The 27102-nt window shown below is 53.4% G+C and overlaps 6 protein-coding genes across 6 annotated transcripts; 4 read left to right on the top strand and 2 right to left on the bottom strand.

The window, feature by feature from the left end:
* Positions 1-3039: 3039 nt before the first annotated feature.
* On the bottom strand, positions 3040-4750 carry BDP55DRAFT_546995 (FAD binding domain-containing protein; the record flags this gene model as incomplete). The annotated part of the gene is made up of 2 exons (XM_060568708.1): positions 3040-4207; positions 4281-4750. The coding sequence occupies 2 exons, from the start codon at positions 4748-4750 to the stop codon at positions 3040-3042; spliced, it is 1638 nt and encodes a 545-aa protein (XP_060432554.1).
* A 2906-nt stretch (positions 4751-7656) lies between these two features.
* BDP55DRAFT_726222 (cytidylyltransferase) lies at positions 7657-9393 on the top strand (the record flags this gene model as incomplete). Its single annotated transcript, XM_060579120.1, has 4 exons — positions 7657-8192; positions 8312-8662; positions 8763-9165; positions 9256-9393. The coding sequence occupies 4 exons, from the start codon at positions 7657-7659 to the stop codon at positions 9391-9393; spliced, it is 1428 nt and encodes a 475-aa protein (XP_060432553.1).
* A 6292-nt stretch (positions 9394-15685) lies between these two features.
* On the top strand, positions 15686-17234 carry BDP55DRAFT_32460 (uncharacterized protein). The gene is made up of 2 exons (XM_060566799.1): positions 15686-15922; positions 16141-17234. Exons 1-2 carry the CDS (start codon positions 15804-15806, stop codon positions 17027-17029), a joined length of 1008 nt encoding a protein of 335 aa, XP_060432552.1. The 5' UTR covers positions 15686-15803; the 3' UTR covers positions 17030-17234.
* On the top strand, positions 17129-17797 carry BDP55DRAFT_32430 (uncharacterized protein). Its single transcript, XM_060566795.1, has 2 exons — positions 17129-17387; positions 17446-17797. Exons 1-2 carry the CDS (start codon positions 17228-17230, stop codon positions 17673-17675), a joined length of 390 nt encoding a protein of 129 aa, XP_060432551.1. The 5' UTR covers positions 17129-17227; the 3' UTR covers positions 17676-17797.
* Positions 17798-18545: 748 nt separating this feature from the next.
* Positions 18546-21937, top strand: BDP55DRAFT_692061 (uncharacterized protein; the record flags this gene model as incomplete). The annotated part of the gene is made up of 6 exons (XM_060577065.1): positions 18546-19043; positions 19098-19123; positions 19187-19291; positions 19349-20513; positions 20575-20694; positions 20834-21937. The coding sequence occupies 6 exons, from the start codon at positions 18546-18548 to the stop codon at positions 21935-21937; spliced, it is 3018 nt and encodes a 1005-aa protein (XP_060432550.1).
* A 3180-nt stretch (positions 21938-25117) lies between these two features.
* On the bottom strand, positions 25118-25578 carry BDP55DRAFT_32407 (uncharacterized protein). The gene has a single exon (XM_060566793.1). It carries the CDS (start codon positions 25424-25426, stop codon positions 25172-25174), a length of 255 nt encoding a protein of 84 aa, XP_060432549.1. The 5' UTR covers positions 25427-25578; the 3' UTR covers positions 25118-25171.
* Between the last annotated feature and the right edge of the window lie 1524 nt (positions 25579-27102).

Below are 27102 nucleotides of genomic sequence, written 5' to 3'. Positions count from 1 at the left end.
GACTGAGTGGCAAAAATGAAGACTTTATTCCACACAAGATTCACGAATCACTCTACGTGATTTGAGCAGCAGCTATTAACGGGTACTTATGACGGGTAATATCAGTATTCATGAGCATGAGATCTAGAACGTAGCATTGATGAGGCTTTCCCTCAAGTTGACTGATCAGTTGACGAGGCGTTCGTCGCAAAGGCGGAAAGGCGGAAAATGACAAAAATGACAGGTTCGCGAGCCTCACATTTGGAGCAAAGGGAAGAGGGGACTCGAGTTTGCCCCGGATTCACAGTGCATGCTGCCATGACTCTCTCGACCCCTCCATCTTCTCGGCGTACTCCTCGTTCACCTCGTTCACCTCGCACTTCTGCCCGACCTCCAGGTCTAGAACTCCACCTCCACGCTTGGGTAGGTAGGGCCAACCCCGACGGAACCTCCTCTTTCACATGGCAGAACAAGGTGTAGCCCGTAAGGAAAGCACGTCGAGGATGGCCGCCGTTCTGTCCACAGAGAGGCCCCGAAATACGGAGAGCGGTCCCCGATGGTACTCCTGGAGACTAGAACTGGTACACGAGCCCTAGGTGTGAACTTTTCGCCGGTGGGAGCAACCTTTGGTATTGAGTTGGGGGCCGCAGCGGCCGCGCGCGCGGCTCTGGGCGGGAGTGGGAAGAGAGGGGACAGATCCAGAGAAACCAGGAACTCGACTCAGGTCAGGGCAAGGTGAAGTCCAAGAAAGTATATTGAGCATCCTAGGGTGTGCCCGTTGCAATACGGCCATCCCTTGCCACATACCGGCCCGATGGGTTCAGCGAGGGGAGTACGCGCAAACCCGGGTTATAGCATAGAAGACGCGGCCTCCCCTCCCTCTCTCCCTCTCTCTCTCTCTCTCCACTCCTCCTCTTCGTCCTGGATGAGACCGGGGAAGAACAAAGATCCAAGGTCGGTATCTCCGGATGAACCGAACGTCGGTCGTTTCTGTTTTCGCTTTCGGGATGAGGTAAGCGGACGCATGGGCTCATGTTGGATCTCTTGGCGAAACCCCTCTCCTTTGGAGTGTTCCAGAGAGATGAAGCGGTAGGAAAAGCCGCGGCTTTCGGGCTATTTTCCTCGGTGATATATGGCGGCGATAGGGTGATATGTGTCTAATTGTAAACACGAGGTGGGGAGTGGCTGCTGTCTATCTGGTGCTATGCCTGATGGTACCTAGATCCTCGGACTGTGGTGGCCTTGGAAGAAAGTCAGATATACCGGATATCTTATTTCATCCAAACATGGCATAAGTCTATTTCCGAGAGCTTTCTTCCTACTTGCAACAAAGTGATCACTGGAACGGATAGATGGCTACTCTTGCCAAGGCAGGAACACGTTGAAAATAGATGAGTAACGTGATTGAGTTCTAGACTATATCACAGCCACGCGGGTACCTTTATTTCGCTTCGGTATATCGGGACCTCGGCAGATGGTGGTGTAGATGAAGGTCGAAAGGTTGAATCTCACTAAGCACACTTCGGGTCAAATTTAATACAAGTGGGGAGAAGTGACGTGATCAATGAAGGCGAGAGGGCGGAACCGGCGGGATGTCAGGTTTACACGGCATGACTACGGAGACTAAGACTGGCAGAGCTGAAGATTCTTTGATTACGAACACACCATCAGGCACAAGAATCAAAGATACGGTAGCATGGCTTGGCCTGGGAGATGACGAATATTGGGGTGATGTCGTATGTGCCCGGGCCCGAGAAGTCCGGGACTTCGCGCCGCATTTCGGGCCGGCGATAGTGTCGACGGATAGCTGGAGCGGACCACTTCCCTCAACGTCGCTGTCCCGACAAAGTGACGAGTTCGGACACAAGTCTTTTTGATTGACGTCATTTCCGCGCCTAAAATAGAAATAGTGATAAGGTCACTTCCCACCGTGACTCAGTACGTGAAGCGGGATTATTTCTACTAGTAGTTTGTCCGTACTCGCCAAGGGTTCTTTATACTGCTAGACCTTCGGCTGTTTCCTAAGATTCCACCTCATAGCATCAAGTATTCTTAACGAAACCTTAATAGGTTTCTACATGTATCGAACAAGACACGAGGCACCTGTGGAGTCTAATAGCGAAAGAGTAAAGAGACATCCAAATTCGCTTCCACTATCTCTAGAGCTAGAAAGGATGGACACTAGATATTACCCTCACGCCGCAAAAAACAACATGCTTATGTATTCTTCATGTGATATGCCATGAGGTTTATTGAGATAGTAAGACGTGTGATGTTGACAAGAAAGTGAGTTAAGTAAGACGGAATGCCCTGCATTGCCATCGACCATCAGAAAGAACGTCAACGGAAGGATAGCCATTGCAAGTCTCTCTTAGAGATGGGGTTTGCTACACTGACTTTGGCGACCCGGTTTGAGCCTTTAGTTGCCAAAGGTGATAATGGCATTGATTTCTCCGCCATCATCACATTGACTTTGGGTGGCTGGGATGCTCAATCCGACGAGCCGGCTATCGCGCCTACGCACACCATTCCTACGCGCTGACGCAAGACGACAAAGTTGATTGTGTCATTACAGTATATGGCCGAGCCTGACTGGCTCCCCACACCACAGCGACAGCAATTACGAAGATACCTCCAGAAGCCGGCGGATCATTTCGTCGTCTGCTTATCGGTGAGCAGATATTATAGCACTGTTTGGTGCGTTTTCAGAATTATTGTACGCTCATGTCACAGCCTGAGCATTAAGATGTAGAGATCGTTTCCCAAAGAAAAAACAGCCGCTGAACCGTGGCTTCTCAGTGTGAGGGCCAAAAGCACTAATAGAGTAGGATACCAGACTGGCTCGTCTAGACTCTTCTACAGCTGTCTCCCGACCGTACAGCATCTGGCTCGTACTTAAAAAGCTAGCTACTACCGAGTCAAGAGCCAAAAACCGAGAGACTGCAGACTTAAGCCTGATGTCATGAGATAAAATGAGAGGCCAAAGTAATGATCATGGCCCCGAAGTGCTCTCTGGAGGTTTGGTTTGATTCTTGTCTTGTTCGATTTCATCAAGATCAACTACCAATCACCATCGCCCGCAGTCACTAGGCTATCAAACCTATTTCCCCTGCCCGTCACAAACCTCATCTTCTCATCACTCATAACAGACTCCCCTGGGACATCACCAGTCCGATCCGGAAGCACGTCCTCGATAGCCCATGCGATCCTCTCTGCGCCGGCTCGGGCACCCGCAAGATTAGCAGCCCCGGGTCCCAGACGTAGCGCGGCAAGTCGTCCTGACAAGAAGAGCGGCACATCCTTTGACCACTTCAAGTCATCGTCTATGCACGGCAAGCCCCCATGGCCGTGGATAGGATGCTCGTTTAACATTGTCTGCAAGTAAGGCAAGCTGGCATAGTCCGTCTGCACGCCCGTCGCGAAGTATATGAAATCCATACCCGGCAAGTCCCCTTCAGCAGCCGACGGCTCTGTCTTCACGTTCCACACCTTTTTCTCCTCGTCAAAGTGCGCCTCAGAAAGCCTCGTGTTCGTTAAGAGACGCAGGCTTCCTCGGGCGGTATGCTGCTTCAGCCGCTTCTGGTACGGCGGCGTGATGCTGCCCCCGCCTCTGGCACTCTGGATCTGCTGTAGCCGCTCCTCGTCTGAATCAGCGGACCAGAAGTACGCCTGCTCCACGTTGCGGAACTTGCCCATCCATGCGAGGTCAATATCGAAGGGCTTCACTTTGCAAGGGCCGCGCATGAGGTGCCAGACTTTCGTCACGCCACGCCGGATGGCTAGGTCAGATAACTGCGCTGATGTAAGCCCGCCGCCTACGACGAGGACGTTTGTCGTCTTCTTTGCGGAAATCTTGGCCTGGACAACCGGGTCGGGGAACTTTTGAATCTGCATGCTGTGGCAGACCTGGGGTGGTGCCGGGCAACCCGGCTCGCTGTTGATGCCCAGGACGGGAGGGATCGTGGGTGTATTGGCTGGGCCGACGGCCAGGACGACTGTTCTCGCATAGTGTGTTCCCTTGTTTGTCTGGACGGCAAAGAGGTTTGCATCCGGTGAGACTCGTTTGATGGGACTATACTGGATATCTTGCACCTTTTCGTTTTGGATAAGGCCTTCGCGGAGACCGTATCGGTCGACAATGCATTCGCAGTGGTTGGCGAAGAGGTTCGTGGGGGGCGTGAAGTAATCTTTGCGGTCTCGTTCGTCGACTTCGACGACGGCGTGTTGTCTGTAAAGAAGGTTAAATTAACCTTGGTCGTATAGGATTGAAGTACATGAGGGACGAGGTGTTCGCTGCTTACTTTGGGTTCCGTGACTTGAGTCTCGCCTTGCGAAGATGCTTGCTGATCTCCTTTCCGACGCACGCCCGCAGCTCTTGAAGTTCGTTCTCCTGATTTCGCTCGTGAGCTCTGGCAAGTAAGGCGTCACGATCGCTCGGATCGACGTGGAAGAACATGGGACTGCGCAGGTGAGTGATGTCAAACGTCTTGAAGAGGCGGTTCCAGCGGTTCATCCACTCGTCACCCGTGGCATCTAGGACTAGTGTCGAGTATCGCTGGCTCCGTTCCGGTGTTCTCTTCTCGATGATGTTGCCGTTACGCCTGTTCTTTAGAGGCATGCGACGGCCGTACTTGCGGATCCAGTGATACCGCTGGTGCTCTTCGTCTGTGAAGAGGGCTGAAGGGGAGTGTTCACATAAGCGGGAGGCTACGGCCAGGCCGCAGGGGCCGGCGCCGATGATGAGGACGTCGTGGATGAAGGCTTCTGTCATGATGAGATAGAATGAGAAGCCAGTGAGAAGTATAGACTGAGGGAGGTAGTTGAAGAGACGTGCCCCTCGCGGGAGTCAGACGGTTTTGTTGTCCATCTCATCACCTCTTACCTCGAACCTGCCTCCGTCTATCACCTAGTCACAAGGGGATTTCACTTACAGCTATATCGACCTTGATGGCCAGCTACAAAGAGTTGTGAGACCAATGATAGGCAGAGATGGTAGCTGTGATCCCTGTCCGGGGTGTCTCTGATGGCTCCATCTCGCAATGAGGACCTTGATGGGCAGCGGCATGGAGCAGGATGAGGCAATGGCGGGCGAGCACGAACGATTCATGATGACAGGTGTTTCTCTTTAATCTGACACCGAGAAATTCGGAACAAGAAAGACCGGAACCGTTCTAGCATTTGTAAAAAAGACCATTGAAAATGCATCTCGAGATGAGCCTGGGCGTATTGAACTTTCCGACACAGTAACAAGTCCAGTGCTACATAGATGACTTGCTGCGGCCATGTGCCTACGAAGCGCATACCTAGAATTGAAATGCCTGCCATAAGCATGATCTATCTAGTCTTTCTGTGAGAGGTATGCGCATTCTGAAATGCCTTGGCGAGGCACGGCGTGTTGCCGGACATTGACCCGAATGCGATGCCCCACACCGGCGATCATCCGGGAATCCACTCATTCCGGTCGCCGGCAGCTCGACAGGCTGTATGTCTCCGTCCACACCTTACAAGGCCGCCCAGCATCCCGACCCGATCGAAGTCACTTCACGGGCCGGAATCACTGGATAGAGTCGCACTAAATCGGATGATCCAAGATTGCGAATCAATAATCGATTCATGCACCGGTTGCATCCCAGCCGGGTGGATCGGGCATGAAGACGCATTAATGATTTGCTGTTCAATTTGACAGATAGACCTTGTCCGCATAGTTGCCCACCTCGGTGCTGTAAGTAGCAAAATTTCGATACCTAGCTACGGCAATGATGCCCCCGTCAGGATAGGCCTTCTCACAGAGGGTGCCAAAACCTACTTACTCGAATCGATCCGGGGTTCAACCGAACCACCACGTGTCGACTTGTCAAGTCCTTTTTGGTTCTTTGGCAGGTGTGCGAATGACAACTGGCAGCATTGGCTTCAGAAACAGTACGTAATACTCCGTACCTAGGTACTCTTTCCAGCCCCAGGGGCTAGAGCAGAGAGCTCCTTCTCCGTGCGGCGTGCGGTGTGCCCCCCTTCCTCCATATGAAAGAAACCCACATCCTCCCCAACAGAAATCTCGTCATCCCTGCCGGGCAGAATTGACCCGCAAAGGTATTTTTTTCGTCCATTTGGTATCCAGTCATTGGTCGGCCTTGGCCAAGCCACGACCTTTCCTTCCATCCTCTGGGCCATGGAAGGTCTGGCTCCTCCCTCGACGTAATTGTGCAGTGCATTGCTCGGTTTAAGCCACACGGCACGATGACGCCACTTCCTTGCACAACGCTGGCCATTACGACAGAACCCGCCCCCTTGGCCAGCAAGGCCAGCTGTACAGGGAGATGAGGGAGAAGCACAGCTGCACAAGCTTGGAAGCCACAGCACAAGCCGCAAATTTCCCATCGGGGTCTTGTTACTCTCCATCTCCTTCAACCCCCTGCTACTGTGCGGCATGCCCCATGCTCCTTTAACGAACAATGGACTCGGACAGGGAACAAATGCGTGCCCCGGAATTCCTTGAGAGCGTTGGAAATAGTCGGGGAGGGAGAACTAGCATGCTAAGGTATTTCTGAGTGCTTTTCTGGTGCTGGAGCGCTGTGGCATGCTCGCGGATAGACTGTATTAACCGTGTTTTTTTTGTTGTTTTTTCTTTTGTATGGTCAAATCTCGATGAACATCGTGGCATTTTCCCAACTCGTGACACGCGACTGTGCTCTAAGTTAATAGGTACGAAGGAAGGGCGCCATCCAGAAAACCAAAGGACCTAAGCTCAAAATCACAAGTCAAAAAAGAAGAAGCTCTTGCGTGACACCAAACCATCTACCCGCGCTTGACGAAGCTTGAAGTCCTGCCTGTTCGACCACTTTTACACCGCAACAGCTTAGCTTCCCAGTTGACACTCTCGATCCATCAATATCCAGCCAGGGCCAACCTTAAAAAAAGTTTCAATCCCGTGGCCCGCGTCCCGCCTACCGGACAAGACGCTCCTCCCCCCACTAGCTGCAGGTCTGGTTCCGTCGGGTATCATCATATGCGCATCTGCCTCCTCTCGACTTTGCAATCTCTCAATCACCCGAGCACCTCCTCCTACTGGACTGGACTGGCCTTGCCGTAACCGCGTAAGTGTACACACCGACTACTAACTTAACGCCTTCCGTCCCTCGTCCCATTGCCCTCCCCATCCAGCTTCGGGTATCCTGCAGCTCTGCTTCGTTGGCAGTTTGCACCAAACAGGAGCCGTGTCTACTTCCCCCCTTACCCTGTCCCGTCTGTCTGTCCGTCCATCTGTCTCTCTGTCCTGTCCTGTCCTCGTCTTTCCACCTTTTGCCCGCGGCATCATAATCATCATCATCATCATCATTGCCTTACCCACCCCTCCTAACATTTCTAAACCAAGGCACGACACCCACACCTTTGGGAAATCCAGAAACCCAGCTCCAACTTCCCCCGAGCCGAACTACCTACTTACCTGCAAATCCAACTTTCCTATACCCTACGACATAGTACGCCGATCTACAGGGAACACCTCACTCGACCCATACAAGCCCCCTTCCTTACCTAAGTCGCAACTAGCAAGTTCACGCGGGAATTCGACAGAGACGCTTGCTGCTTGACAACACATAGTACCTCACCACCACCAGCACAACCACCTTCCTACCTCGCAACCCGCCCCCCTCTCGCACACTACACACAAATAAAGACACCATGTCTTCTCCCTCAGGCTCCTCGGCAGCAGGCAAGCGGAAACGCACCAACGCGACGAACCCCACCAACATGCCCGACGTCGCCGACACAGTCGACGCCGCTCTCCAGGCTTCGTCGCGAGATGCCTCGGGCGAGGAGGGCGACAGCACCGCTCCCGAATCCGGTCGCATCGCCGGTCACCGCAAGTCCGACTCCACCTCCGCCGGTCACCCTCCTAAGAGGCAACGTGCCAACTCGGAGCGTTCTCACGAGACGAGCTCCAACAACCAGCAGACCGCCGCCGCCGCGCAGGATCACTCCCTCGACCCCGGCGAACCTAGTGACACCACCGAGGCCAGCGTCGACATTGCTGAGCGCGTCGGCCGCAAGAACAGCCGCAAGCAGGTCTCGATAAAGGAGGACGAGAAGGATGAGGCCATGCCGCCCCCGCCAACTGGAAAACTCACGCACCCCGTGGGCTTCAGAACAAACGATCCTCCTGCTGGCCGGGCCGTCAGGGTTTACGCCGACGGAGTCTTTGACCTCTTCCATCTCGGGTAAGTCTGAATGGATCCCCTTCCCCCGGAAGACAAAAGAGCTCGCTTCCCAATGCGTCTTCGTCCTTTCCGCTCGGGCAAGGAACTTCATTGTACTGACTCTCTTGCCCCTCTTGCAGTCACATGCGCCAGCTTGAGCAGGCAAAGAAGGCCTTCCCCGACACCTACCTCATCGTTGGCGTCACCGGTGACGCCGAGACGCACAAGCGCAAGGGCCTGACGGTTCTCTCCGGCGCCGAGCGCGCAGAGACTGTCCGGCATTGCAAGTGGGTGGACGAGGTCATTGAGAGTTGCCCGTGGATCGTCACACCCGACTTCCTCGACCAGCACAAGATCGACTACGTCGCCCACGACGACCTGCCCTACGGCGCTGACGAGGGCGATGACATTTACAGGCCCATCAAGGAGGCTGGAAAGTTCCTTGTTACCCAGCGCACAGAAGGTGTCAGCACGACGGGTATCATTACCAAGTACGTTCAACTTTCTCGCATTGTTTTCTCCTGCCTTCGTCTCTACGTTGCTGCATGGAGATTACTGCTTTAAACAATGACTAACAATGGCCTCTGCCAGGATCGTCCGCGATTACGAAAAGTATATTGCTCGTCAGTTCAAGCGCGGCACGTCGCGCCAGGAGCTCAACGTCAGCTGGATCAAGAAGAACGAGCTCGACCTCAAGCGCCACGTGCAGGAGCTGCGCGATAACATCCGCACAAACTGGTCTACCACCGGCCAGGAGCTCTCCCGTGAGCTGCGCCAGTTCTGGCCCGCCTCCCGGCCGCAGTCCCCCGCACCCTCCGCTCGCACTGCCTACATCCAGAACGGCGACCTCCTGGCCGCCGCAAACGCCAACGCGAGCAAGTCCCGCCTCAGCGTCGAGATACCGACCACGCCTGGTGGCACGCCCGCCGCGACGCAGTCCAATGACTTTATCACGGGTTACGCATTGGGTCTCGTCGGTGGCGTTCGCTCATGGGTAAGTGTCTTCCCCATCTTTTCTACACTGGAAATTTTCCATGCCACCTACTTCATTTTGAACATTTCCACTAACTCATGTGCTATGCAGATGACCAAGAGCAAGAGAAGCGACCAAGATAGCCCCAGCCGTCGCAACAGCGACGACGAGTCAGAGAGCGACGGCAAGAGCCCCCGCGGCCGCGTCGTTCCTCAACAATCTACCGCCGCCACAGCGAGCGCCTCATAATTCACCGCCCATCATCCTCCTTCAAACCTAATTACTATTGCACCGGGTGAGACATTGGGGAGGGAAAGGAATGGACCTGGATGGTTTACACAAAAACGAAAGAGAATGATGCTGGAACACACACACACACACACACACACACACACACACACACACACACACACACACACACACACGTTTTGACTAACTGCTGTTGTACTTATTATTGTTGGGCACTCTTCGTCGTCAAAAGAAAGAAGAGAATGGCGTTTTTGAGAGTGTCTTGTTACGTTACCTCGAGAGGGTAACTCTGTTGCGAATGCCCTCTCCCTTTTGGTTATTTTATTGCATAGAGATCTGCTACTGCTACTTTTACATAGCTATCTTATCCTCCACGAAAAGAAGAATTCAAATTGTCGAAATCATTGACAGTCTACGTGCTTAGCTAATCTATCTTGGTCAAGTGAGCGAGAAGCCTTACAGTGCACATCATTAATATGATGAAAGGCCCATCTCAATTTACAGCTACATGGACAGGTGCGTTGATGAGATGCTACCAATGCTCTGCATAGCTAACCAAGGTGCTTCAGACCCCAAGGGACCACAAAGTCTCGGTTGCTCTCAAGCCAGAAGGGAAACACGCATGTCGTACTCGCAAGGTGGAAGGAAAATCGGGGTTCACACTCATCCCAACTTGTGGACCAGAGCTTCTGATGCCAGGATAGACCTGGCTCACAGAGCTAGCCGTTGAGCTCCTTCCCGCTCCTACCCCTTTTCTCTCCCGCATATCTGCAAAGGAGTGGTCACCTCCTCCTCACTCCCACACACAAAGAGTCGCCCCGCTTCGCGGGGCGGTGACCGACCTCTGCTCCGTGCCTTACCATCATGGTTTACACTCTCTACCGGCCCCCAAGGTTTAGCCACTTGCGCGCGCTGGCGCGAACTTTTGACGACATCTCCGTCACATCAAGTGGTGAACATGATATGACGAGCATGAGGTGATGATGCCGTTACGCTTCTGCCTTACCACAGCACACCCGGCTCAGAGGGGTTCGCCACATCCGACATGCGTCTGCCTTGACACCACCGGGGAGCTGCCGGATCATGGATTCCTTTCAAAGGATGGAGGGGTGAGCGTGGTATGCAGAAACGTCGTCCTTAACCGTCTCGCCACAAGGTAAACACAGTTGGCGTAGAGTAGCATCCATACCGCCAGAGCTCCTCCGGGCTGATCAGTTGGCCCATACTCATGTGATCGAGGTCTTTGTTTCAAGTAGACTAACGGGAGGCGTTGAAAAACCCGTCAACCCGTCATCTTTAGCGGATGGGCCCGTCCAGGCCGCTGGGCGCATTGTGAGGCTGAATGGTCACCGCTCGCCAACGTCCGTACCAACGTCCGTGGCGTTGGCTGACAGGATGTGACCCTCTTCTAATGACACGGTTCGTCGCATGTTTCACACTCGCATGCTGTGGGAAAGTCAAGGGTATACTTCACTGGAGACTTACCTTCCTTTGTTGGAGCACCCTCGGGATATCATTATCCAGGTAAGGGCTGGGTCAAACACCCGGCCCGTGATGTGGCGATAGTTGAAGAATGTGGGTTAGCACGGTGTTCCATCGCCTTCACTTTCTGGTGGCAGATCAAAGGTTCCAACCGTCTTTGGACTCGCACTTGAGTCTGGCGGGTGAGCCTATCAGAGCCAGAGAGGATGGGATCGTCTCGGCCGGAAGCCGGGTCGCCCGTTCCAACTGTATCTCTTGCCAAGGATCATGTTGGAGGCGGTAGAGATCGAATGGTGAACGCCATCCTCGCTGATCACCGCCCGCTGGGATGGTTCGGCAACGCTCCTTGCCGCTCCCCCGCCATGGGACCAACCGTTGCTCTGTCAAGCTTGGCGTTGTTCCCCTCCAATTCAACACCCTCATAGACCCAATGATGGGAACAGGCCAAGGCCTTGCGGCCGTAGACGAAAGAGGCAATAGGCTCGTGCATTCTCGAGGTCGAGAGCATCCCTTATTTTCGAACACGAGGTTTCAACGTTGCGGTTGCGTTCAGCTCCCCGTTGGGGGTCCTGTTTCGACCTTATGGCACGGTATAGATTCGCATAGGCACAAGGGCACTCGTTCCTTGCATCCCACATACCGGTTCGTGGCCTGGCCGAGTTTCGCCGCACTCCGACTTGAGCATGGTACCTGCATTGCTGCAGCTCGGATCCGCGAACAAAGAGCCTCTGCTACGGATCTTGAGAGCTGCTTCGACAACTGATCCTTCGGATGTGTATGGCATCATGGGGTCCGCATCTGTCAAGCAGGTACACTCAGCCGGCGCTCGAATACGGGGCATGGCGCATATTGTTACCTCCAGCGACAAGGCAGCAGCTTAGGACGCTGAGTGTTGTTGTTGTCTCCGCGAAGGGAAAGACATTTCTTCAAGATGGAGCATGTCGGCTGCGCTAATTTTGGCGCCAGGCGCGTGGCTCGTTGTGGACGAGTTTGGATCTGAGGGCGTGAACAACTTGGAGGCCGGTAGTTGGGTGATAGATGATAGGTCCCAGTAGGAAGGTGCTGTCCTAGGGTTGGTGACTCTAGCCGCCCATGGTGGGTAATGGGGGCTGAGTCTGGCGATGTGATGGGATATGCGTGACGGGAAGGCTAAGCAGTGATCCAGTTTATAGAGGGAGTGCGGGTATCCAGAGCCGCGTCGCGTGTTACCCCACGCAGGAGGAGCGGCTTGGCTCCTTTGCGGCCTTCCTACCGAGGCACTGCCCCAAGAATCTGGTGGAGTGCATCTCGAAATCTGTCTTTGATCTCGGATGAAAGAAGAGGTACCGGCGAAGAGCAAGAGGTTCGGTCGTAGCTCACTCATCGGATAGCAAAGCTACGGACCGCAGGTAACAAGCGCCATTGGTGGAAAGTTATCAAAAGGATTGGTCAAAACCATGTGCTGAGCATGGCAAACACGCCTTAGTCCGCAGGAACACGAGGAATCCCTCGCTACGGGCCGCTCGACAGAATCCTTCTAACGGCCGAAGAGCTGCAGTGCAATACTCGTCAGCTCGACCGTGAGTATGTGCCACTCCAGAGAGGAATGCTCAAGGTTGTGTAGATACATCGCCCAATCGATATCGCCTTAGCCCAGTGTTTTATCGGAAATCTTCTTGCTTTGTCAAGAGTTCGAATCGTGTAGAGTTGGTAAAACTTGGCCAGGAAAGGGCTCGAGATAGACAAAGCTGTTGGCGATCGCATAACAGTGCGAGTCTCTTTCTTCGGCTCTGTCGGCCACTGAGTCGGACGGGCGCTTCGGGCGGCAACGACATGCGCAGGCAAGTCGGCATTCGGTCATCGATTACGTGAAGCTGTCTGATGACTTGCAGCAAGGCAGTGAGTGAAGGATAACAGCACCGATAGCCTTGACGGTAGGTATGGTGCGATGGCTGTCCGTGGCTGATGCGGGTTGGCTGACATCCAACCGAGAGAAGAGCCGTGGAGTGGGTGTCTTGCTTCCACCAGAGCAAGATTGGGGGACGTGCCTGGTGAGGAGAGAATAGTCCGCGATCGTCGATCCTGGGGCTTGCTTGGCCGCCCTATGCCATGCAACAACCGTGGTGATGGGATGGGATGGGAAGAGATGCAATGCATCGTGGATCGGGCTATGTTGTGAGCGCCTCAGGGCTGGCTTGGTACGAGGGAGGCATGGATATCATGACCGACTGCAGCGTGTCGTGCGACCGAAGGGAAGCTGTTAGTGGGCGTAGCAGAGCTGTGCCAGATGGTTCGCAGCTAGGTCGGGAAGCGGTGCGATAGTTCAGATGACAGTGGCAGAACCAACTGGTTGGATCAGGCTGCAGACGAGACCAGCGTGCAATGGCAGGGTACCAATTTGGATCCGGGCCGCCCATTTAGCTCGTTGCCTGTTGCGCGGAGTAGCATCCGGAGCTTAGAATACCCAGGTGGCAGATGGATGACAACACTTGTCCCAGAAGAACTTCCCAACCGTAGAACGATGCCGTCGTAGCAGGATGATATGATGGTATGTGACGAGACGTGAGGGATCTTTTGCCCTACTCCCCCCTCTTCGCGAGCGCACCGGGGAGCCGTTGGCCCTGGCGTTCCCACGGGTCCCCATGTCCAACATCGCTAAGCAGCTGTCAACAATACCAAGATGCAAAAATTTGCATCGGTGATGCAGATCGAAAACTGGATTCCGTGGATGGGCTGGCACATGGTGGTGATGATGATGCGAATTTCAAGTATGGATTATTAGACGTGCATGGCAGAGGTCAATCCGGTTCGTTTCCGCGTTCATGCTCGATGTCTAGGTCAAACGAGGCTTGAACAAATGGGGTCGCCGCGGCCGTTGACAGCTTGGTTTCTTTTTGGGACGAAGTTGGTGTGGTAGACCCCTGTTCAAATGTCGTCGGTGTGACAGTCAGCCAACGGGATCAAGCCGGGAGACGGAAGTCGGCTGCTAAAAATACCATTGGGTTAAGCGCCGACCCTTGTTCCTCTTTTCCCCTTCCCCTGCCATCATATTGCCGGCCACCTTGAACAACGGAAACTCTGGCAAGCCGCAAGACGATGAGCATCTTAGGTAATGAGCCTGGCAGGCACTTTCGGTGGGGATCAACTCAATTTTCACTGTCGCTGAGGTGATCCATCCCAAGCAATTCGTTACCACATATCTGTAAAAGTGTAAGTGTACGGGTAGGTAAGGTACGGGTACCGCCAAATGGCCAAGACCAAAAGTAGGGCAGTGTGCTGCAATGTCATGACTTAGACTTATACCGCCACTTAGGATGAACCGGCAACTTCCCGCGGGATTCTCTCCACCGTGTTGAATTACATCTTGGCTGGGTGCGGCACAGAGGTGATAAGCACCGACCACTGACTCCCTCGAAAGGGAAGTATAGACGGCCTCAACGGATTATGCGCCATGAAGAAAATGCAACGGCGTGCAAGTGAAAGGGTCGTAGTAGGAATCCAGGCGCAGAGCGGCACAGAAAGCGTTGGATGAAGAACTCCGGCGTTGATGTGCAGTGGATGCGATGTGGGCGTGGTGGACGGGCGGGCGATGGCAATGGGGAACGGGCAATGGCAAGGCATCAACATCATCCCAAAGACCCAAAGACCCAACGACGTTCGTGGGCCCCAGTTCCAACCGACAGATTGTCGGCCGCAATGCGCCTTCCCGGGATCGAGAGCAGCGTTGACACCTTCCATTAACTGGTACCATTACCTGGTAAATGCCTTCCGTGCGAGTTTACGTGCGGAACCCTAGCGCGATGTTGGCAGGGGCATCTACTCCGTACCTACCCTATGTGCCTACCTTAATCCAGTTACCTTGGGAAAGGAGATGTTGGCAAGAGCAACCCAAAGTACCTTGAGGTAAAAGCTGCCTCGAGGAGTCAAGTCCGAGCCCCCCCCCCCCCGGTGATGCTGCCCGGAAAATCTGCGGTTTAGCTAAAGTAACGGCGGTAAGGTGCGTAAGGACCGGAAGGTAAGGTAAGGTAGGAACAATGGGCCAGAGTCACAACGGTCCGGTCGATCCTTCCTCTTCCCGTCCACGACGTGACTTAGCAAAGTATTCTCTCTCCACCGTCCAACTCGCGACCGTTTGACGACCAACTAAAGCTTGGAAACTTGCGACCGCCACTTCGAAGCTTCTTCGCAGAGCTCTTCTAGCTAGCTACCTTATTCAACGGATAGCTTGATTTTTGCTGCCCAAGCATGGCCATCCTTTCTCCTATCTTTCGTGGCGTTGTCAATCGTACCTAGCAGAAGCGAAGGTATCCCTCCCACCCTCCCTTACCCACCCCTCATCGAACCATCGCTCCATCACCTCATAGCTCAGCTCCGAGATATCTCATGCAGCTTCAGCTACCCGTACCTCCCCCGAATTCCAAGCTCGACGATAGTCCCAATCATGCGCCCGGGATATCGAATGCTGAAACGGACCCCATCCGCGCAAGATGCCCGCAAGACCCCTCACCGGGAGCCAGCTCCGAGACTTAAGGTTTCGCCAGTATATTGCTCATCATCGGTCGGTCCGGCCCCCAACACAGAAAAACAGACGGATCACATCTGTCCATCTGCCCCTGAATCCTGATCTTTTCCCCCGAAAGCTGATCTGCCCGAGACCTGTGGGTCTCTACAGGGCCGCCCTCCGTTACGATCCGATGCGTTTGCTGCCATGAAGCCGGTTCGGACCCCAACACTTGCGGGCTTTCATATCGACGGCGGCACTAGCCACGGATGGACAGCAACTGAAACACTGAAGAATTTCTGCCCCGACGTCGCATCTCGCGCTGCCCGTTTGTTCATCCCTTGACAATGACTGGGACCGCTGGCCCCAGCCCGTAACCGGGTCCCGTCCGTCCCTGCAGCCGGCCCAGGCCGTCGGTGTGACCCCCATTGGGACAACTCCACCGCCCATGCCGACACTCGCCAAAAACGATCTTCGTACGGATACACTGCGGATACACAGTATCTACACTAGTTTTTCTCCCTCGATAGCACACCCGAGATGCTGTGCAGCAACAACTTGGTCAACGTACGTAGCACCCTGTTAGCGTGCCTCGTCGTCACCAACGCTTAATCCAAATTGTCTTATTGTGGTATCGAGAATTTCATACCTTCCTATCTCTGCCGCACCCCATAGATTACCTGCTAACTTGGAATCTGCGCTCAATGTAGCCATCGCTTTCGTTTCGAAGTTATTGTAGTAAACGACACATTTGGAAGCACGGAAGCTCAATGACACCAAAATAGGTCCTCAATGACTGGCAATTCGTCCCTCGGCACGCCAATGAGGCGCTGGGCTGCGCCTAAGCCCCTGCCGTCCCCGCCGATTCGGGGCTATCCCTGTCCACCGCCCTACCTACCTCTCCCATGTTTCTCAGCGGGCCGGCTGCTGCATGGCGTTCTCTTGGTATCCGCGTCGAAGATTGACAGCAGCCAACTGCTCGGTCGCTCGCCGCCCTCACCTTGGGCGACCGATGCTGTTATTCATTACCCCATGACCATCGGCGAACCTTCCGATTATTGCTTCAATATGATCGGCCTTTTCCTCCGTACCCGCAACCCGGAGTCTTTGACGATTCAGCAAGGAAGCGGAAAATTTTCAACCTCGGGAGCCCTTGAATCATGGCACAACGCTGCTCAACTCCTTCAATCTACTTTACTTGGGGTCCTCGGTCCTCGGCCAGACTGGAACCATACTGTACAGTTTCCTTTACGCCAGAGTCGGTTGCGAAGATGGCTTGTCAAATGGTTCCCTAGGTCTATCTGCATGAGCTATGCGCCAGAGTTCGAAATAGACTGCAAGCACTCGGTCACAAGTACAGTACCTGTCTGTGCAGGATCTGCTTATAGCCATTCTGCGGATAGAGTCGACGGGCCACAAGACTTGTGTGTATTCTCTGCCGTCACGGTGAGCAAAAGCGACCTTGACACGCAGTCAGACGCGAGACACACAGCCAGTCAGAGGGTTCACGGGCTCCATCTCTCCCACACGGATTGTATAACTCGCACGCCAGTTGGCTGCTGCCTTCGCTGCCCTCCGTTACATCTCCCGCTGTTTGCTGGACTGGATCTTGGGATGGATGCCCTGCAAAGTCAAAATCCAAAAAGGGCAAGCCAGCCTAGCAGGGGTTGTTGACAGGGCAGCCGACTCATGCAAGTACAGCAATGACAACGGTTTACTTTACGGTCGGGAGACTGCGCCTCATTTCGTCTGACAATTTTTTTTTTCTCGCAGAATTCTCACTGTCTGTACAGCATTTCCCCCAGAAAACACGCACTCACAGCCACTACTTTTCCACCACGGACGCTAGCGGCCGCTACTGTGGGAAACGGAATGACCGCGCTCCATCTGGCGCCGCTCTTTCTCTCGTATCTACACAGTGACGCCATTACCGCATGTTGCTATTCCTCATTGAGACCTCCGCACTGTCTCCCGTTGAAATGGCGGCCTTGTTATGCAGTACAGGCATTTCCACCATCGGCAGGGTCAATAAGTCAGTCAGTACTCAGTGACGAGACGGGATATCTGTCTTAACTCCAGGGGAAATGAAGACAAGACGTCTGCCAGAACTGTGGGTTCTTGGGGTCTCGCCGACATGCGACTCGGTCGATCTGGTTCAGATCTTAGACAAGAGGAGAGACACACACAAACGAGACGAGACGGAGAGACAGAGTCAAAATGGAAACATGACCGTCCACATCGTCATCAACCGCGGCTACTATACATGGCCGCGGCTTTTCTTTGGGATGTGGCAGAGATCCCAGACGCGCTCATTCCGTGACATCGCGGCAATTTCATACCAAACTTGGGGAGAGACGCTGCGTGGGACCGTGGGATGGGGTCCCGTCTGCCAGCCTGAGAGGGCTGAGTCGTATGACAGGCATCTGGTCACTCTACCAATCAACCCGAGGCCAAAGACAGTGGTGGGTGACCGAACCCCAGCTCGGCCGATACCCTTCGAAGGAGTGCCTTGCATTTTTCGAGCAACCTCCATGTCCCTCCGTGTCCAACACCCTTGAATACCCATGTACATAGACACAGCTGACAGGGGAAGCGAGACCTCTAAGAAGAACAGCCTCCTTGAAGAGCTGTCATCCTCCTCTCTTTTACTGCCACTTGCTCGCACCTTGCATCTGCCTCCTCTCAATATAGCAATGTCTCCAACAAGCGGCAGCGGCAACAGCACCAGTATCTTTGTCTCTTCTCTTCGTTCAGTTCCATTGCATATCGACTCCGCTTAGAACCAACTGCTCTTCTGCATCTCACCTCAACCCCCAGCCTGTTGTTGGACAAGCTGACAGTCCAAGAACCGCCCCCCTACCGCACCTAGGTCTTTGCCTTGCCTTGCCTTGCCTTACCTTACCGTACCTTACCTTATCTCACTGTCCTCCATCCACCCCAGTTTAGTCCTTCATTCTACACCGACACCCCCCTTTCTTGGACCCTGACTGTCCCCCAACTCACACTGCGTCTTCATGTTTGGGGGTTGCTTCCAACTACACTCACTCAACTTCAGTCTATTCCGAGGAAAGCATTCAGCCGGGCTGTGCCTTACTAACTTTGGCTGCGTTGCTTCCTCTGCATTTTCCTCCCTGGGTGCAACCACTCTGCGTCTCGATCTTCTACACTTCCCTTTTGGGATTCTTGAACCATGGCCAGCCTCCAAGATATCATGAACGTGGACGAGGACCAACTCGAATCCCACACTATTAAGAACGACCAGGTCCCGGCTCCATCAGGCAGACATCATCAACCCTACTTGGCACCAAGCGCAGTTTACAACACAGGCTATGCAACTGGTGAGGATCAAGCAGACCGTTCAAGCACACCACAAGGCACGAAGCGAAGCTCATCCTCCCGCACCTCCAAGTCGAACACCACAGGCTCGTCATCCTCATCTGTTCGACCAGTCAACACCCGTCGAAGAAGCAACGTCAGCACCGATTCCATGGAGCAACCACACTACGGATACGGCCACGCAGGGCCCTCCAGCGGCGGCCTTGATCCCTCTGGCCAGCCCATGAGACCTTATGGCAGCGTGCCACCTGGAGGAGAGGTTCCCGTCAAGTTGACTCCCATCACCGGTCGTGTCAGTAGGGCAAAGAAGGGTATGAAGGTCCATACATGCGACCTCTGTCGTCCTCCAAAGGTACGCCTCTATGACTTGCGAAATTCGCTAGAGGAATCCGCTGACATGAGTTAGACGTTCACACGCGCTGAGCACCTAAGGTAGGCAGGCTTAAGACGGTAACTTTCCTTTGCGGCAGTTCGACTGACGGAATTTGATACTAGACGACACCAGCTGAGCCACGAGACTCCCCAATATGGGTGCTCAATTCCGGGTTGCGATAGGGCGTTCCACCGCAAAGACCTACTTGAGCGTCATCAGCAACGACAGTTAGTTTGGTATCCTCACCTTTGACTTCTGGCAATATTCAACTGACTTGCGGTAAGTGAGCTTGAGGGCGATAAAGCATCGAGGAGTAGAGGAGGGAGTCAAAGTCGCCGAACCTCGGCCGCCTCTTTGGATGCAGGAGTCCGCAACATAGGATTACAACCTCCCCTGCTCGGATACCCTACGAGCGCAACGACACCGATCCACGGCATCCCGATGACATCGAGTATGTCGCATCCTGGCACATACCAGTCCATGAATGCGTCAGACGTCAGCAAATCTATGTCTCCTCACTTGGGAAATGAAAGCTATCGCCCTTCGTCTGGTGGTCCTGGGTATGGTGGTGGCTATTCTTTAACTGGCCAACCCTCACAACAACCCATCCTACAGCCTTCAAATAGCGGGTTCAACACCTCGCCCTCGTTTTCCTCCATCGACTACCAGCCTCGTACAACTCCCGACTATCCTCCGTTGTATCTCCAGACTTCGGGGCTAGAACTGCAAACGCCCGAGCTTTCGCACGCTCAGGATCCCATAGGCTGGCCATCTTCAGCTTCTGACAGCACTTATTCAACGCCTTCCGATAATTCGCGACGCGCAATCTGGCCGACAGCAGGGCCAGACTGGCAGAGTAACCTCCTCTCGCCTTGCCCAGTCGGCTACGAGAACATTGGAGCCACCGGCCCTATGCTATACCAATACTCGACCTCCCCCCGGCTCAGCACTCCACAGGTGTACCCGATGCTCGGCACTTCCATACCTAGCTACTCTGACGAGCAGACATTCCGTGACCCTCAACAACAGCCACGGTTCCCCAATACTGTTCGTAGCCTAACCCCGCCGGTGACGTCGGCATCGGCTCAAAGTTGTGATACTCTAGTCATCCCGTCGACGGCACTACCATCGGACCGGGTGATAAACTCATTTGCCTGCTCGGGCCGTCAAAAGGAGATGGCGTCGGGCCTCCTGGCGGCCCCGGCCCTGATGCAGGGCTCCTTGCCTATGCCTGTCTGTAGAGCCATTCCCGCCTACCTCGATGTCTACTGGGAAAAGTTTCACCCTCATTTCCCTATCGTACACCGAAGGACTTTCGAGGCCGCGGCGGAGCAGCTTGAAGTGCTTCGTTGTGCCATGGCTGCAGTGGCGACTCAATACATGAGTGGTAAGGAGGATCGCATCAGGGGGGATCAGCTGCATGAATATGCCTGGCAACAATCCAGACGCGTAAGTTGACAATATCACACTCCATGACAAGGTTTGTTTACTGACTTTGCGGGAGAAACAGTTCCTCCAGTGGGACGTGTCCGTCATGCAAGCGATTCTGCTATGTGAGTACTTCGCGCGGTTCCGCGGCCGAAGAGCAGCCATCAGGCCATCGAGAGAATTTGAATCCGTTTATTCAAGGGTGAGTTCTCTTCCGCATTTCACTCTGACATGTTTGCTCTACTTCGTTTCTTCTAGCTTTAGTCTCTTTACTGTGTCAATTTTTCTTTCAGTCTTTTGGACCTCTCGTCTCAGCAACAAGTTCTAAACCTCCATCCCAGGTATACGACAATGCAGACAAGGCAGTCATATTTGGCGCCGTACCTCGGACCGGAACCAACACCGTCAGGTGGCATACTTGGCTTGATGCGGAGGCCCGCCGTCGCCTGCTCTCAGCGTGCTTCGTCCTGGATGTTCACAGCTCGGTTTACCTGGACCAGCCAAGAGCCCGCAACTTTGATATCACGCCCGATGGCATGCCACCCAATATTCCTCTCACCGGCCCGACTCAGGACATCTGGGATGCACCCAGCGCCGATGCATGGGCGGCGATGGTCTCGTCCAAGAGAGTCTCTCTGAGTGACCAGACACTCCTGTCTCTAATCAACCCAGACACCTTGTCGAGAACAACAGTCGACGCACACGTCCCTTTCGACCGCGCAGTGATTCTGGCCTTCGAGGTACTCTTGCTCCCTCCTCGTGGAGAAGCCGCACACATTTCTTCTTCAACAGAGATACTAGAGCCGCAGGCTTTCCGCATGGCCAACATATTTTCGGACTGTCCCGTGGCCAACACCTACCTGGCTCTTCACCACACCCCTCTTCACGATCTACTAGCCGTGTCAGGCGACAGTTGGATCTTCAGTCATAAGGTCCTCGAGTCCAAGCAGTTCGACGAGCACAAGAGGCGGCTCAGGGCGTGGACCGACTCGGGCAGCGCCGCTGTCGCCTTGGTCTTTGCCTGCCGGGCTCTTCGCGCCTTCACCGAGCACGGCAACTTGGAAGTAGACTCGGACGACGAAGATGACATGGATGTACAAGAGGATGGCCGACCTCGGATGTGGAAGGACGACATCTCGGACTACTGGGGCATGTACGTCTGCGCCCTCATTTGTTGGGCCAACGGGCACCGCATCAACGGCGGCGAAGCAAGTCGCGGCGGTTTCGACAACGATGACGACGCGCTTCAGTTGATTCGCACTATTGCGAACATGGGAGTTAAGAGCGCCATGGAGACGCCCTTGAAGAAGGAGGCCACGATCGTCGTGGCCCTCGTGAGAAGATGGCTCGAGGTGGATTGCCTTGGCAATCGTAGCCGACTCTACGTTGACGCGGTCGGCGTGCTGAGTAAGTTGGCGGAGGGTTGCACTTGGAAGTGGTTTTAAATGGACATGATTTTGTGTCAGTGGTGGTGGTGGGTGGCAGCATTTTCCCCATGTCGGCATTTGGGCATTTGGCATCAGCATTGCATACTTCTCTTCGATTATCCCACAAATTCTTTTGGAGGGTTTTACAGTTTTCTTTCTCTTTTTGTTCATGTTTTTTTGTTGTTGTTTTTTGGCTTCTCTTTCTTTGGCATGGCACACAGCACATTCAACAGCAACTTGGCCAGAGGATCATAATACCTATTTGCATTGTACACTTACGACATTCATGACGGGAGGAAGAAAGCAGCTCTGAGAGAAGTAGCATTTACGGCAGGATACAGATAGAGAAATGCAGAGACGGCCTTTTCCTTTTCGCTCATACTTATATTTTTCTTGTCATGCCTTTTCTTCTCAGTTGTGCTAGTATATGAAGGAGAATGTAGACCTCGATGAGTGCTTCTTTTTACGTTTATTAACATAACCACTTAGTATATATATCGAGATGATGTCAAATACATGAAGCATTCTTGAAGACTTCAGAAGACGTGTAGGATGACTGGAGCTAGACGATGAAGGGACCGACGTGAAATGCGAGACTTGAAGGAGTGGTGTTCTAGACACTACCTTGGTTACTTCTATACTGCTTGGAAGAACGGCATCTAAGCCCCGAAGGAGCGACCGTATTTAGGGAGGCCGCTTAGACTGGGTACGAAGTCGCTCTCGTCGTCCTAATTCTTATATAAACCTCTGTAGACTTCTTCCTCCCTTACCAAGGACCCAAGGACTTGGGTATCCGCGAGAGCTGGGGGAGGTTCCGGATGTACGCCGTCGTCTCTTTGTGCGTCTGGTTCCGCAGTCCTGGTTAAGCCACTGGCCCCTGAACGGTGCCTTCTTCACCTAGAGAAAAGAGGAAAATGAGTGGAGTTAGAGAAGACAGCCTATCAAGTTATATACATTCCCATCTTCACCTCCCTCTCCACTCACGACGTATTCCAAAGGGTATATTCCTCGATAAATGAGAAAGACGTTGGTATAGAGGGCATTTTAAAGATGAATTGCGCTCAAGGGAAGGATGATCTAGATGTTTAGGCATAGTTAACGTCCTAGAGCCCCTCGCGATGCTTACCGGTAACTCGAGCTGCCATGAGATGAGAACATGCTGCTTGGCCATTGAGGGTATTCGAATTTGACTGACTCGGATATTTGATACAGTCAGCCGCGGCATTAATAAAGCACATTATTCAATAAGGTAGGGTGAGCCCCGCCTACCTGAATTCTATTGTGGATCACTGCACCTTCCTTTCCGTCGTGCCAGGTCTCAACACGGCAGGCGACACGTGATCACCCATGGCAACGACGTACCTACAAACCATACAGGTGCCGCCCATCTGTACCTTCCACACCTGCCACAAGAGAACCCAACCCTAAGGTATATAACCCCCCTCAATCCCAATTCTGTCACCAGCACAGCAGGCGCCCTCTAGGTCGGGGGTCAGGTCAAACTGTGGCGTGGATGGTGGAATGGTTAATGGTTCAACAATCACTTACGCCAACCAGCCTACTCGACGACAGGCTTAGCGAGTTCGAGTCCCAGCATGAGCACCAAGAGATGTAGCCCCCAAATCGGCACCGGGGGGGTGAACTCTTTTATCAGTTCATGGTGATGAATTATATCGAACATCGCTAACCTCACTGCGCTGTCTGTCGCCGCGCTGGATGGAAGCCGGGCGGAGACTGCATTGAGAGACTGGAGTATCGCGACACCCTATGTCTCGCGGCAGCTCCATGGAGACTTTATGGTGCATAGGTTCTATATACAAATCGACACACGGCTGGTATCCGGTCGTGCTCCTGACTACAGCTGTCAATCAGAAGTCAGCCCCTTTCCACGTCCACCTGGAGCCCTCTCCTATCCAAAAGCGATGTACTCGCGAGTAGCAGGTCCCCGGATAGACGCATAGCCTTAATAAAGAAAGAAGACATCGGTCGCTCTATTTCCATCATTCGAAAGTGTGGACAGGACCTCGGATACTTCTGTATTTATCAAAAACACGTCATCGTATTACCACAGTCAGCCATAGTGCGTAATGTCAAAAGTCAGCTTATATGTCTTGTAGTCAATTCTCTTATTTCACTGGTTTCTACGGACGTGACGAGCCTACCTTCGAAGCTGTGGACTCGGAACAGGATAGGAGACGATAATCCATTGTCATATGACGGACGCCTTTTTGTTGATCAATGTTTCCAAAGACTTGTATTGTGGAAGGAGTACGAGAGCCTCCACCCCTCGTAGTCGTAAAAATAGTAAATGCAGTATGCATGGTCTTCTCCATCGGGTCCTGTCCGTGATGAGAGGGGGCGGAAGGCTGTTGCTTCCTCACGTTTCACCATCTTCTCAAATTCCCTACCCACTATGAAAAAGACAGCATCCGTTACGGCCGATTCGTAGTCCATTATTCCCGTCGCCGTCACCTCGCACAGCAAGTCTCCTTGTAGCTCCTCTGTCCTTTCCGAAGTGATCCTTCACGTCAAACCACGCAAGATCTCCAAATTGCCCTTCACTCCGAGATATGTAAGGCAATTTTGGACTGAGCATAAGATGAAAACCCAGTCATTCACATCTAGAGAGATCCGGACAGATCCGTATCCATTCACACGGCACCTTTCTTCGGAGCGCATCGAGGTCTCACGTAGATCCTCACCCTCCGCCAGGGATCTTGGCCGGTCTTACCTACGAGATCCAGAAATTCCAAAAGGCATACCGGCCGCCTCGTTCCGTCGGGTATAAAAGGATCGTCGCCCAAGAGCCGTTTGACTAAAGACAGGGCACTTGTGACTGGGCCATTAATTACTCTTGAGTTCTCGGGCATTCTTCGCCTCGTTGGAAGGCTAGCTACACGCAAAAGTCGCGCTGATAGTTTCGCCAATAGCTTCGTCACCAGCTTCAAGAGCGGATGATACTGCACAGCACTCGTTACCGCTCAGTTGTCCAACCTTTCAGCTGCATATTCGAGGCTGAATACATCACAGATAGCCGCGCAGCGAGAGGCTCAAGGAATTCGACCCGCGACTGATTCAATTCTAACCATCAAGTCCAGTCTCTCTTCTCACGACATCTGGCGCCCGCAGTATCAACTGTTCTAGGCGCCACTGCATTTCTGGTCTTCTCTTCCTCGATCGCGCGGACTTACTTCTCGGAGATGAGATGTCCTGTGCGATATTGCTGGGGCGGCCTGTGGCCAACAACGACCTTCACTCTCCGCAGACGGTAGGTATATAAAATGGTACATGAGACCAGGCAGGACGGACAGATATACAGCTTGCTACAGCCAGTATCGCCCTCATTCTACATAATCCAGTCACCATTTTGTAGTCACGAAATGATAGCACAACTACGTCCGGCCCGTGGAACCACAAAATTACACACTCGAGTGAGTCTCCTCCCTTTCTTGTATGATTGTATCGAGCAAAACATGCTGACTTTGTCCACTCTACTTTGGCTAGCATAGGACTGAAATAAGGACTAGCTGTCCAAGGCACGAACAGGTGAGTTCTCTAACAAATCAAGGCGATGCCATTGAGTAAGTCATACCTCTACGCATGGCTTTCCGTCAAAAATAAAGAGGGCAATTCATGTATTTCAAGGCATGCACAGTTCCGGTAGATTGAATATGCGGCCATTACCCTGCTGTGATGGATGTGAGCAATCCACGAGACAGTCAATGACTTGAACATTGATTGCAGTCCCGGCAAGCCGTCACGCACTTGCTTGTTACCTTGTACATCAACGCTTGCAACACCACTGCAACGGCTACTCTCGGCAGGCAAAAAGCGTATAAGCCAAGCAAGAAGCAAGCATCGACCATCTAATATACGTGCCCCTGGGTGGAACAATGCAACGTACGAGAAGGCTCGAAACGAAACGAGGTTGCATCTGATGTTTGACACGTGCGGGAGCTCTGACGTCGAGCTCTCGTCTTTTAAACTCTGGAGAATGGAGACCTGTTCGCCTCAACTTCCACCCCCCCCCTCCCCTGAGAGCGAAACCGTCGTAAAAGAGAACGGAATCACACGTTGATGAAACCTTGAGGGGTCTAGGTAGCCTAAGCAGTTTCGCGAAGGGGCGGCGGCGGACGTTTTGCAAGTTTCGAGAAGTCTGACTTCTGAAGTTCTTCCAACGTGTTGACAATGATACGGCGGACAGGCCGGGGGAAACCACGGGGACGTGCGACCAGAAGCAGTTCTCTTTGGGGTTGTTCATGTTGCGACATCGGTTGAACACCCGAAGTGACGAACGTGGGAAGTTGGCAGGGGTGTGCTGGATGAGTCGATCGTCATCAAATCAGCAGAGGTCGACCGGGCCCTAAATGCAGCCTCTCCTGTGGTGTAATTGCCGAAACTTGCGTCCTGGTCCCGCGATCTGCTCAGTTATCGCAGTCGTTTGGGGGCATCTCCCACGCGGGAAAGAAATTTGAGAGTGGGGGGCAAAGCAGCTCATCGTCGTCCGTGATTGAGGCTATGGAGGAGATTGGGCGCGTGATCGAACATCAATCCATGGCGAGGGCCTAGGGTTGTCTCAGTTCGGGAACCGTCCTTGTCTGAGTCTGGAGCTTCCACCCCTTCTTCCCCGCAATTTCCTGGCGCGGTAAGATCTTGGGAGATGAGATCCGTTCGTGAAATCGAGAGCGGGAATTAACAGTGCGACATGTTGGCTAATCCGCAATTTGCAAAGGGAGCAAAGTCAAAAGGTTTACCAGTACACTACGCAGTCACGCAGTACAGCTAGAGATGTGTAGCTCATAGACTCTGGCGAAGCACGAGGCGTTAAAGGGTTGGCAGGCTGGCAGCAACATGCGATCCCAAGGTAGCCGGAAGCCGCAAGCAGTATGATGTAAGAATAAGGGGACCGTTGCAGAGGCAGCTCGCGAGGGGATGGAAATGATTGGAACACCACACGTTCGCCTCGGAGGTCGCTTCTACTGCGTCTGCAGTTGTAGGGCTCAAGTGTTCGGACCGTCGTGTCAGAGAAGTAGCTGCAGCGGCTGACGGCAGCAACATAGTTGGGGATGGCGCTGGCGCGAGGTGGCTGGATTGGTGCCAGGGGCGCGCGGGATTGTGATAATTTGGGCGAAATCTCTACTAGTTGAGAGATAGCAGGTGAAGTATGCCTCCGGGGGTGGCTG

The sequence above is a fragment of the Colletotrichum godetiae genome, assembly GCF_030913485.1.
Source record: "Colletotrichum godetiae strain CBS 193.32 chromosome Unknown BDP55scaffold_10, whole genome shotgun sequence".
Classification (NCBI taxonomy): Eukaryota; Fungi; Ascomycota; class Sordariomycetes; order Glomerellales; family Glomerellaceae; genus Colletotrichum; species Colletotrichum godetiae.
The sequence above is the reverse complement of the archived record's forward strand: the minus strand, read 5'-3'. Positions and strand labels throughout refer to the sequence as shown.